This window comes from Symphalangus syndactylus, chromosome 12 (genome assembly GCF_028878055.3).
Source record: "Symphalangus syndactylus isolate Jambi chromosome 12, NHGRI_mSymSyn1-v2.1_pri, whole genome shotgun sequence".
NCBI classification, from domain to species: Eukaryota; Metazoa; Chordata; class Mammalia; order Primates; family Hylobatidae; genus Symphalangus; species Symphalangus syndactylus.
Window position 1 is genome coordinate 40,706,528 of NC_072441.2, and position 12,734 is coordinate 40,719,261.

Sequence of the window (12,734 nt, forward strand, 5' to 3'; positions counted from 1 at the left end):
ATAGCAGAGGAGAAAGGAGGTTAAGAGGCTAACAGAAGTAGTGAAAATCAGAGAGCACGCGCTACGCGCGCGAGAGGTAAACAGAAACTGTTCGCCTGGACCAACGACTTGAAGACTTGCCTCTAAGATTTGGAAGTCTCGTCACGAGTCTCTTGCATTTCCGCCTGTTAAAAAACAACCTCCACTTCTTGCCAAGCTTTATTATTCCCCCCTCCCACCTGGTGTGGTTTACAGACTGTTTTTAGCAAGAGCCGTGTAAGAGAAGCTAAGTACCCAAGACAATCTGAACTCAGGAGAAAACTGCTGCTAGAAACCCAAGGCGGGGAAAGAGAAGGATCAACCGAGAAATTAAGCCACGTTGCATTCTGGCCGCAGCAGTCATTAAGGAAGCGCAGTCCTCCCCACCCTTTTCAGCCAGGACCGAATGTTGCGTCTTCCTCAGCTGCAATCTCTCCTACTCTCCCTGTTGCAGCTGCAAAGGTGATCTACACTCACCGCTTGAAGCACAGTCGCCAACAACAACCGTAGCCCAAACGCTAGCACCAGACACCCACTCGGCCCAGCCGCCATTGCTACCATTTTCCGCAGGCTTCTGGCTGCCTAGAAGGACCCCTTAGCTAGGGGCGTCCACTCCAGAGCCTGATCCAAAACACAACGCTAACGGCCGTTGCCCTTACATCTCTTATTTGGAAGTGACAGGTATTAAATAACGGCATATGAAAACTTAAGAGTCATCAAATACAGTCACTGGGTGCTTTCGATTACCCAAATCAGGCACTTTCCTAAACTCCCCACTTCTTTACTTCTGCGGTCTCCTTTCTTTCATTCACGACACTTCGTCAAGCAGCCAAGAAGCCACCCCTTCGCCAGTTTTAGCCCCGCCTTCTTCTCCAAGTTTGCCCAATTGAATGTCGTCTTGATTGAGCTCTGTGGCAGAGGAAACCAACCGTAAACCGAACCAAGAGCGAAGCGCAGGGGCTTTTCGGTCCAATAAGCCGACTCGAACGGGAGGAGGGGCGGGGCTTCTGGTTGCCGAGCAGCGTACGCGGATGCGTGCGCGTGGTGGCGGAGGGGGATGGGCGGGGGCGGGGATGAGGGCGGCGCAGCCGCAGCGCCAGCGCCAGTGGAGGGGCGCGCGGCCGCGAGCAAAGGAGGGAGGGAAGGAAGGAAGAGAGGGAGGCGGGCAGGCAGGCAGGCAGGCGGACGCGGGGTTCGGGGACTGAGGCAGTAGAGGGAGGCGAGAGCCGGGCAGCCGCTTGGCGCTGTTTGCTGCGCGGGCTTTTGGAGGGGGCGGCCGTTGAGTCGGCTGAGGAGAAGCGGACACCGGCGGCGTTGGTGATAGCGCCTGGGGGAGGGGGACTGGAGAGGCGAGAAGGGGGGTCGCTGCGGTGGTTCTCTCGCTGTCGCGCTCTCTTTGCCTCGCTCCCGGCTCGGCGGGCTCCTCCCGGCGTCTCTCTCGCCTCCGGGGCCCCGCTCCCCGCCCCCCGCGGTATGTCTTGATCCCGAGCAGCGGGTTTCATGGGGCTCCTCAGGATTATGATGCCGCCCAAGTTGCAGCTGCTGGCGGTGGTGGCCTTCGCTGTGGCGATGCTCTTCTTGGAAAACCAGATCCAGAAACTGGAGGAGTCCCGCTCGAAGCTAGGTGAGGAACTGAACTGCCCCTGGCTGAGTGCTGTGGAAGGGGCCGAGGAGGCGCTGCTGCCGGAGCAAGTGGGCGTTCATCTAACCTGGGGTCTGGCTCGGGGGCTGAAAGAGGTTTCAAATAGAACCGGGAACGAGGGGAACCGAGAGCACGAGCTCCAAGAATGGGTTGAATTAAGCTTGAGTGGCGTGCTGGGCTCGCGAGGTCACGGGGCAGAGGTTGCAAGGTTGGGGTTCCCGAGCCAAAGGGTAGCCCCGAAGTAAGCATTCCGCGGAGAGCGAGCGAGAGAGAAGACCGAACTCAGTGGGGAGCGGGTGTTGCTGGTGGAGACAGAAGCGCTTAGCATCGCGTGTTCTCTTGGAAGTCGTACAGAAAGCCCTGGCAATGTCAGACGAGGGGTATTCTAATTTGAGCTATGGGCATCTGGATACGAATTCTTTTGGGGGCTCATGAAGGGATAGGTGCGCAGAAATGGAAGGAGATGCTGGGATGATGGAGAGTAACATATACACTGTAGCGAGTTGCACTCTTGTGCTCGCGGCAGCAAGGGACCTTATAATTGCCAGCTGAGGGAGGCTGGCCGGGTAGTGCAGGAACGCGAGTGAAAAGCTTCAACGGAGTACGGAAATGAGGGTCCGGAGATTTAAATTCTTCTTTAGTGGCGCTAAACTGATGAATTGGGGCTTGAGAATAGGGATGCCTGTGTATGTTGCTTCGCGGCAGTGTTGATGTGAATTTCGAAGAGGAGGGAACGCTGAAGGGGAATTATATAGTGAAGTTTGTGTTTGTTAAAGGAAAAGTAGGATTATGCGGAAAGCTAACCATATGTTAAATACCTTAAAGGGTTAACAGGTGCTTTCATGGGTGAAGGGGTCTAAAGTACAAAAAGTTGGTGCGAAGTTGTGAAAGACAGGCCAGAAAAAAGCACAGATAATAGGTAGAGGCACTTTGGCATTTGGAAGAGCTCAGCATGGAGAGCGAGAGTTAAAAGAATGACAGTGATAAATTTTGATTTAAAAATGTACATGGCACTTAAAAATCAGCTCAAGAGGATGTAATTTGAATATGGAAAAATAATGTGAAGTGTTTTTTGCATACTCTCACCTCAAAATCATTTTAAATACCTTTTGAGAAGCCAGCAAAAAAAAAAAAAAAAACCCTCAGCAGTATAATTTAGACCAATAAATAAATGTTACTGTGAGTGGATGATTAATTTTTAGGAAAGATGTACCAGAAAATAATTGTAATATTATGTATAGTAGCTGTTTTGGTACAAGGCTTTGCAAAAGCCTTGACATTTTAAAGAGCCTTGAAAGAAAAACCATCAAGTAAATCTGAGTGAAGTGCAACTAAAGTTGGAGAAAAACTAGAGATACTTGCAGTCCTCAATTGTAGAGTAAAATTTGAAGAGATACTCAGTTTATTTACGAATTCTTTTATTAATATGTATCTTGTGTGGTGGAAAAAAATGTCCACTTTAAATATTGAAGGTTATCCAGTATGGTTTTTCTTTTCTTTTGGATCCATTTAGCGACATTCAGGGTCATATTCTGGCGTTATTAATGATCCAGCTGTATAGAAAAAAAGACTCCTCTTAAAGGAAGTGGAAAGTTATATTAAAATTAAAATTTGTACTTATTTTTTGTTTTGTTACTATTTGGAATTCTCTGGAGTTGATTTCTTAGACACATTACAGTGGGTTAGAATGACTTAAGTTTTTGATTTTCCTCCTTGCCTAACATTTCTTTCCCCATATACTTGAAAATTGCTTCCATAGACACAATCTGAATGATTTTTAAAAGACAGTTATCTGAAGATGTATAATGCCACAGTTAAAATATAAAGTGCTTTCTTGTGATACAAGAAAGAAAATTTCATAAAAAGTAGTAAATATGCATCAAAATCCTCCTGGGACTACAGGTGGGTGTTACCATGCCTAGCAGAGGAAACCATATTTTGACAACCAGATTCTGTACTAGGCACTTTTCGTCTTAGATACTCGTGTTTAAAGTGAGAACACCATTTAAAGCCATTTTTGGCCAGACACGGTGGCTCACGCCTGTAATCCCAGCACTTTGGGAGGCCGAGGCCGGCAGATCATTTGAGGTCAGGAGTTCGAGACCAGCCTCGCCAACATGGTGAAACCCTATCTCTACTAAAAATACAAAAATTAGTCGGGCGGGATGGCGGGCGCCTGTAATCCCAGCTACTCAGGAGGCTAAGGCATGAGAACCGCTTGAACCTGGGAGGCAGAGATTGCAGTGAGCCAAGATCACACCGCTGCGCTCCAGCCTGGGCAATAGAGTGAGACTCAGTCTCAAAAACAAAAACAACAAAAAACAACAGAAAGCCATTTTTGCAGATACAAGAACAGGCTTAGAGAGGTTATATAACTTGCCCAAGGCCACATCGCATTTAAGTGGCAGAGCCAGGATTGCAACCCAGGTATGTATGATTCCAAATCAAGTGCTCCTTTAGTTATGTCCGGCAGCTTAAGACTTTATATTGACATTACGCTGAGATTTAGCTATTTGAATAGAGTTTTAAAATTGTAATATCAATGTTTAATTGCATTTATTGCTAAGAATGAATATCATCATTCAGAGAAAATTGAATTTCTGATTCAAAGGAATTGGTTTAGTGTAACGTCTGCCCCTTGTTTATATTCATGTAATGAACATAATTATGTTACCCAATGAAACAACTGAATTAGATAGCTTATTTTTACTATAGGAAAGAAAAATCTAGCTGTTTTCCATACGTGCAAAATCACAATGTTAAAAAAGCATTTTTATTTTGGCATAAAAAACCTATTAAACATTTTGTCCTTAAAAGTAGTTATCATTTTCATTGTAGAAGATTCCAAAGGATAGTATTGTCTGATAGTGGCTTTAATATACCTTGATTTGAGAGTACAGTATTTTGATGGTGAGACCTCTAATAGAGCAATAGATGTATTCAAAACTGAGGTGTACTCATTGACTACTTGGGAAATTCACTAATTAGGAATTCCTAAAAAAAAAATTTCAATAATACAGCTTTTTATTTTTATTTTTTAAAAAGCAAATATGGCATTGTAGTGCACATATTACAATGCAGCTTGCTTTTTTTGCCTTAAATGTTATAGACATCTGTCCAGGTCAGTACATATAGATGTGACTTACTCATTCTATTAATAATAGCTGTATACTATTCCAAAGTATGCATGTATCATAAATTATTAAGCCATTAGTCTAGTAACAGATATTCAGTTTGTCCCCCATCTGTCGTGTGTGTGCGTGTGTATATATACATATATATATATAATTTTTTTGACCGTTTCTTTTCTTTCTTGGTATTATAAACAATTACAGGAAACATCCTTATATGTCCGTTTAACCCATGTTGATGTCATTTTGTGCTAGGACGAATTCTGTATGTGAGATTGCTGGGACAAAGGATATACATATTTTATAATTTAACAGATTTAAAAATATACTTTTCAACATTTTTTTGTTTTTCAAGAGATGTAGTAATCTACACTGCCAGCACACATTCATAAGCACTAGAAGATAATCAGCTTTTAATTTTTGCCAGTGTGAGGCTGTGAAATGATATATTCAATTAATTTACCTTCTAATTTTGAATTAGGTTGAATATCTTTACATATGTTTATTGCCCTTTTATTTGTTAATTTTTTCTATTTTTCTATTGGGTGGTTTACTTATTTTTTTTAAATGTTAGAATTAATAATCCTTTATCTGTCATATGTCTTGCTTTTTTTTTTGAGATGAGCCTTGCCCTGTCACCCAGGCTGGAGTGCAGTGGCGCGATTTCGGCTCACTCCTGCCTCAGCCTCCCAAGTAGCGGGGATTACAGGTACGTGCCACCACGCCCAGCTAATTTTTGTATTTTTAGTAGAGACGGTTTCACCATGTTGGCCAGGCTGGTCTTGAACTCCTGACCTCAAGTGATCTGCCCCCCTCTGCCTTCCAAAGTGCTGGGATGACAGGCATGAGCCACCGCACCCGGCCTCTTGCATTTGTTTTTGTCCAAGTTTGCCATTTGTTTCATGACTTTATGGTGTGTTTTGCTCATATAGAAGTTTTAAAATACACACAGTTAAATCTATCAATTTAGGTAAGTCGTTTTCATATGTTGCTTAGGAAGACTTACCCGGAGCCAGGATTGTGTACATTTTCTGTATTATAGTATTTTATAGTTTACTACATTTGGCTCTTTAAACCATTTATATGTTTACAGAGATTTATCATGATTTTCTCAGTAAATAATTCATTTTTTCCAACTGTATGTTAACATTCCTTCTTTTAATCACATACTAAGTTTTCATATGTTCTTGGATCAATTTTGGATGCTATTTTCCAGTAATCAGAGATTCTTTAAACCTCGGGGACCCATAAATAGGCTTCAAGGTATCAGTGAATTCCCTGAAATTATATACATAACTTTCATCAGATTTGCAAAGGAGTATGTGATTCCTTTAATGGCAAGGATCACAGATTTATAGTGGATGTTTCATATTTAGTGGACTTTTTTTTTGTTTTTAGTAACATAACATGCAGATTGTGAGTCAAATTTAGGAGATAAGCACATTACTTGTGAAAAAGAGAAGTTTTTCAACTTCAAATGAAGTTAATACTTCATTGTATGAAAATGTAGACTTAATTTTCTAGTGAGAAATGGAAAAGGACAGGGAATCCAAATGAAAACTATTTAACTGTGACTCATTACTATAAAATGTCAGAATTTGTGGCTGGTAAAAAGTAGTTCTTCCCGAATTTCAAGAGTGCACTTGTTGCTAATATTGACTGGTTGAACGGTGCAGTGAAATGTTTTCTCACATAAGTGATAGAACTATGTGCTTGGTAACTTTATTTTCTATAGGGTTTTAAGCATTGTAAATAATATTTGTTGACTGTATTCTTATATCCCTATATGGATTTATGAGCACATTAGGAATAATCTTTTACTTGGGGAAAAAATTGAGAATGGATTATGTAATCATCCATTGGTGAGAATTATGTTAGTCATTATGTTCTTAAAACTCTACTAGACTAAACAACTAATTCCAGGGCCAAGGTTGAGACTGCTTTTTGGAATTTGGTAGTTTTTACAAGTAAGTTCCTGAAACCATGCAGCAATACCTGTAAGATGTTCAGAGAATGCTAGATTTCCTCACTTCTGAAATCATTTGGAAAACCTCATAGTAGCTACTGTTTTGAGGACTTTGGGTTAATAGGAATACAGTTATTCTAGAATTGGTAATTGGTGCCTCACTTACTAGTCTTGAATAGGATATCTAGTGCCATGGAGTGGTCACCTGAAACAGTTGATCTCAATTAAGATAATTCCAGGATGTCTGTCCACCACTCTGGTAGGCCTTCTAATAGCTTTTTGGCACTTAGTGAAATTGAAATAATAATGAATGTTCAAACACTGCTCTCCAGAAAGACCATTTTTGAAGGATGTACTTATAGATGAACTTCATAATCATGGTTCACTATAGCCTAGTTATTTTTAAGATTTACCCACCTACCAGTACCTGTACTTATGTATTCTACCTTTCTGCCTGTTAACAATAGTTGGTAACTGTCAGTGTTCCTGTTGGGTCATTTGTGCACCTGATTCTGTTGCCTCACCTACCTAAAGACATGGTTTCAGAAGCTTTCCGTCATTCTCCTGTAACAATGTATTCTTGAAAATTGCTAAGAGAGTGGATTTTAAGTGTTTTCACCATACAAAAAAAAAGTATGTGAGGTAATGCATGTTGTGTTAATTAGCTTGATTTAGCCATCCATGATATATACATGTTTTAAAACATATTGTACATGATAAATATATACAGTTTTGTCAATTAAAAATGAAGAAAAAAAAACTATCTTGGTAAATGTTCCAGGTGAACGTGAAAAATATGTATTCTGTTGTTACTGGCTGAAGTATGCTGTAGATGTCAATTGGTTGGTAGTGTTGTTACGATGTTTTGTGTTCTTGATTTTTTTCTGCCTCTTCATCAGTTATGGAGAGGGGTTTTGAAATCTTTGATAATAATTGTGGATTTGTCTGTTTTTCTTGTAGTTGTGTCACTTTTTGCTTCGGGTATTTTGAAGTGCTGTGATTAAGTATATGAACATTTAGGCTGTAATGTCTTCTTGATGGACCAACCCTTTTTTCTATACAAGATACCGTCTTTATCCTTGGTAATATTCTTTGCTCTGAAACCTACTGCTGTGGTGTTAATGTCTCCCCAAAATTCACGTGTTGGAAACTTAATCCCTAATGCAACAGTATTGGGGCGGGGGGTGGAGGGTGTTTAGGTGATGAGGGCTCTCCCCTCATAACTGTATTAATACTGTTATAAAAAAGCTTGTGGGAGTGGGTTCTCTTTTTTCTACGTAAGAAGACAGCATTTGTCCCCCTTTTGCCATTTCTACCCCCAACCGTGTGAGGATGCCACAAGAAGTCCCTCACCAGATGCTGGTGTCTTGATTTTGGACTTCTCAGTTTCCAGAACTGTGAAGAAATACATTTCTGTTTTCTATAAATTACCCAGTCTCAGGTATTTTGTTATTTTGTTACCACACAATGGACTATGACACTTTGTCTAATACTAATACAGACACTTCAGTTTTCTTTTGATTAGTGTCAGGTGGTATATCTTTTCCCATCCTGTTAATATTAACCTACTTGTGTATTTATATTTAAAGTGGATTTTTGGTAGACAGCATCTAATCTTGCATCTAATTTCACAATCTCTTTTGTAAATGGAATGTTTAGAACACTTAATGTGATTATTGATGTGGTTGGATTTAAATTCGTGAGTTGCTGTTTGTTTTGTGTTTGTCTTAATTGTTCTGTGATTCCTTTTTTTCTGTTGTCTTTAGGATTAAAGGGGTATTTTTAAATTCTGTTTTTTAATTTGATGACTTACTAGCAGTGCTCTTTGTTGTTGTTTTTTTTTTAGTGGTTGCTTAAGGGTTTATGGTATACATGATAGAATTTCATGTGTAGTATAAGAACCTTAATATATTACCACTTTTTTCTGGGTTCTTGCTATCGTCATTATACATTTTACTTCTGTACATGAGTCCTACAATGCATTATTATTATTGCTTTAACTTAGTTATATTTTAAAAATATATAAAATGTTTAAAAATTTTTAAAAAATTTACCCACATATTTACCATTCCCAGTGTTCTTCATTGTGTGTGTGTGTGTGTGTGTGTGTGTGTGTGTGTGTATGCAGATTTTCATGTGGTACCATTTTTTTCACTCTGAAGAATTTCTTTTAACATTACTTACACTTAATACACTGGTGATGAATTCTTTTCACTTTGTGTGTCTGAAAAAGTCTTTATTTGCTATAGTGTTTAAAGGATATTTTTGTTGGGTATAGAATTCTAAGCTGACATTTTTGTTGTTTCAGTATTTTAAAGATGTTGCTTCATTGTCTTCTGGCTTGCGTTGTTTCTGATGAGAAGGTTGCCATCATTCTTTGTTCTACTATATGTAGTGTGTCTTTTTCCTCCTTTGCCTACTTCTAAGATTTTCACTAGGTTTTTAATTATTTGATTATAATGGCCCTTGTATTATGTTTCTTGTGCCTGGGGTTTGTTGAGCTTCTTGGATCTGTGAGTTTACAGTTTTTATTACATTTAAACATTTTTGGCTATGATTTCTTCACATGTTAGTTTTTTTATGCTGCTTCTCCTCTCAGGAACTCAAAATACACTTATAGTAGACCACATGAAATTGTTCTACAGTTCAGTGATGTTCTATTCATCGTTCTCAGTCTTTTTTTATATGTGTGTTGTTTTAGATAGGTTTTACTGCTAGGTCTTTAATTCACCAATCCTTCTGCAGTGTGTAATCCACTTTTAATATTACCCAGTTTATTTTTTATCTCAGGCATTGCCTCCTACCCCTCCCCCTGCCCTTCTAGAAGTTCAGTATAGGTCTTTAAAAAATTATCTTTCATTTCTTTCCTTAACATCCTGTATTAGCCCGTTTTGACGCCCGAGACTGAGTAACTTACAAAAGAAAGAGGCTTAATTGGACTTACAGTTCACATGGCTGGGGAAGCCTCACCATTGTGGCAGAAGGCGAGGAGAAGCAAGTCACATCTTATGGTGGCAGGCAAAAAATGAGAAAGCTTGTGCAGGGGAACGCCTTTTTTTTTTTTTTTTTTTTTTTTGAGACAGAGTCTTACTCTTGTCGCCCAGGCTGGAGTGCAGTGGCGCGATCTCGGCTCACTGCAAGCTCCGCCTCCCAGGTTCACGCCATTCTCCTGCCTCAGCCTCCCGAGTAGCTGGGACTACAGGTGCCTGTCACCATGCCTGGCTAATTTTTTTGTATTTTTAGTAGAGACGGGGTTTCACTGTTAGCCAGGCTGGTCTTGATCTCCTGACCTTGTGATCCACCCACCTTGGCCTCCCAAAGTGCTGGGATTACAGGTGTGAGCCACTTTGCCTGGCGGGAACGCCTCTTTTTAAAACCATCAGATGCTGTGAGACTTATTCACTATCATGGGAACAGCATGGGAAAGACTTGCCCCCATGATTCAATTACCTCCCACCAGGTCCCTCCCACAACACAGGGGAATTCAAGATGGGATTTGTGTGGGGACACAGCCAAACCATATCATTCCACCCCTGGCCCCTCCCAAATCTCACGTCCTCACATTTCAAAACCAATCATGCCTTCCCAACAGTCCCCCAAAGTCTTAACTCATTTCAGCATTAACTCAAAAGTCCACAGTCCAAAGTCTCATCTGAGACAAGGCAAGTCCCTTCTGCCTATGAGCCTGTAAAATCAAAAGCAAGCCAGTTATTTCCTACATATATTGGGTAAATACAGCCATTCCAAGTGGGAGAAATTGGCCAAAACAAAGGGGTTACAGGCCCCATGCAAGTCTGAAATCCAGTGGGGCAGTCAAATCTTAAAGCTTCAAAATGATATCCTTTGACTCCATGTCTCACATCCAGGTCACGCTGATGCAAGAGTTGGGCTCCCATGGCCTTGGGCAGCTCCACCCCTGTGGCTTTGCATGATACAGCCCCCACTCCTGCCTACTTTCACAGGCTGGCATTGAGTGTCTATGGCTTTTCCAGGTGCACGGTGCAAGCTGTCAGTGGATCTACCGTTCTGAGGTCTAGAGGACAGTGGCCCTCTTCTCACAGCCCCACTAGGTGGTGCCCCAGTAGGGAATCTGTGTGGGGGCTGCAACCCCACATTTCCCTTCCACACTGCCCTAGCAGAGGTTCTCCATGAGGGCCCCACCCCACAGCAAACTTCTGCTTGGGTATCCAGGTGTTTCCATACATCTTCTGAAATCTAGGCGGAAGTTCTCAAACCTCAGTTCTTGACTTCTGTGGACTCGCAGGCTCAATACCACGTGGAAGCTGCCAAGGCTTGGGTATTGCACCCTCTGAAGGCATGGCCCGAGCTCTACGTTGGCCCTTTTCAGCCATGGCAGGAGGGCTGGGACGAAGGATGCCAAGTCCCTAGGTTGCACATAGCACAGGGACCCTGGGCCTGGCCCACGAAACCATTTTTTCCTTCTAAACCTCTGGGCCTGTGATGGGGGGCGCTGCCGTGGAGACCTCTGACATGCCTTGGAGACATTTTCCCCATTGTCTAGGGAATTAACATTCAGCTCCTTGTTACTTATGCAGTTTCTTCAGTGGGCTTGGATTTCTCCTGAGAAAATGAAATTTTCTTTTCTATTGCATTGTCAGTCTTCAAATTTTCCTAACTTTGATGCTCTGTTTCCCTTTTAAAACTGAATGCCTTTAATGGCACCCAAGTCATCTCTTGAATGCTTTGCTGCTTAGAAATTTCTTCCACCAGAAACCCTAAATCATCTCTCTCAAGTTCAAAGTTCCACAAATCTCTAGGGCAGGGGCAAAATGCCGCCAGTCTCTTTTCTAAAACATAACGAGCCACCTTTGCTCCAGTTCCCAACAAATTCCTTGTCTCTATCTGAGACCACCTTAGACTGGACCTTATTGTTCATATCACTATCAGCAGTTCAACAAGTCTCTAGGGAGTTCCCAAACTTTCCCACATTTTCCTGTCTTCTTCTGAGCCCTCAAAACTGTTCTAACCTCTGCCTATTACCCAGTCCCAAAGTAGCTCCCACATTTTTGGTTATCTTTTCAGCAGTGCCCCCACTCTATGATGCCAATTTACTGTATTAGTCCGTTTTCATACTGCTGATAAAGACATGCCCAAGACAGCAATTAACTAAAAGAGGTTTAATAGTTCTACATGGCTGGGGAAACCTCACAATCATGGTGGAAAGCAAGGAGGGGTAAGTCACATCTTACGTGGATGGTGGCAGGCAAAAAATGAGAACGCTTGTTCAGGGAAACGCCTCTTTTTAAAACCATCAGATCTCATGAGACTTATTCACTATCATGAGAACAGAATGGGAAAGACTTGCCCCTGTGATTCAGTTGCCTCCTACCAGGTCCCTCCTACAACACATGTGAATTCAACATGAGATTTGAGTGGGGACACAGCCAAAACATATCGCATGCTTTTCCTAATTTTTTTTTGAACAACTGGAATATTGTACAATAACTCTTTCTGATGTTGTTGTCTACTAATTCTATCATCTGGGTCATTTCTGGATTGCTTTCTATTGATTTGCTTTTCTCTACATTATGGGCCATATTTTCTTCTTTACATATCTGGTAATTTTTAACTGGATGGCAGACATTATTTTACCTTGCTAGGTACTGGATATTTTCATATTCCTATAAATACTTTCAAACTTTGTTTTGGGACATACTTAAGTTATATAGAAACAGTTTTGTCTTTTTGAGGCTTGCTTTTAAGTTTGTCTGATGGCACCACAAAGCATTTAGCCTAGGACTAATTTTGCTCCATTACTGGCAGTCCCTTGTAGTGCTCTTCAGAGTATTCCACCCAGTGCCCTGTGTATTACAAAGTTTTGCCACTTTGGCTGAAGGGAACAGTGGTTGAGTGAATCCTCAAAATTGTTCCACCTGCCCATTTTGAATGGTTCCTTTTTGGCCTCAATTTCTTAACACATATGCACTGAGAGGTACTCTGCTGAAAATTCTGTTAT

The 12,734-nt window shown here is 41.4% G+C and overlaps 2 protein-coding genes across 6 annotated transcripts in view; one reads left to right on the top strand and one right to left on the bottom strand.

Moving 5' to 3' along the window:
• Positions 1–972, bottom strand: part of SELENOF (selenoprotein F) — a 50,941-nt gene extending 49,969 nt beyond the window's left edge. For 3 of the 4 annotated variants that reach the window (XM_063624321.1, XM_063624318.1, XM_063624320.1), the window contains exon 1: positions 496–659. In XM_063624321.1, the coding sequence (XP_063480391.1) occupies positions 496–579 (84 nt within the window). In that variant the 5' untranslated portion in view covers positions 580–659. Of the gene's footprint in view, positions 1–495 lie in introns of all 4 variants that reach the window. The other variant, XM_063624319.1, reaches the window with a different exon arrangement.
• A 110-nt stretch (positions 973–1,082) lies between these two features.
• Positions 1,083–12,734, top strand: part of HS2ST1 (heparan sulfate 2-O-sulfotransferase 1) — a 203,845-nt gene continuing 192,193 nt past the window's right edge. Inside the window, exon 1 of one of the 2 annotated variants that reach the window (XM_063624317.1) lies at positions 1,083–1,642. In XM_063624317.1, the coding sequence (XP_063480387.1) occupies positions 1,519–1,642 (124 nt within the window). In that variant the 5' untranslated portion in view covers positions 1,083–1,518. The remainder of the gene's footprint in view (positions 1,643–12,734) is intronic. The other variant, XM_063624316.1, reaches the window with a different exon arrangement.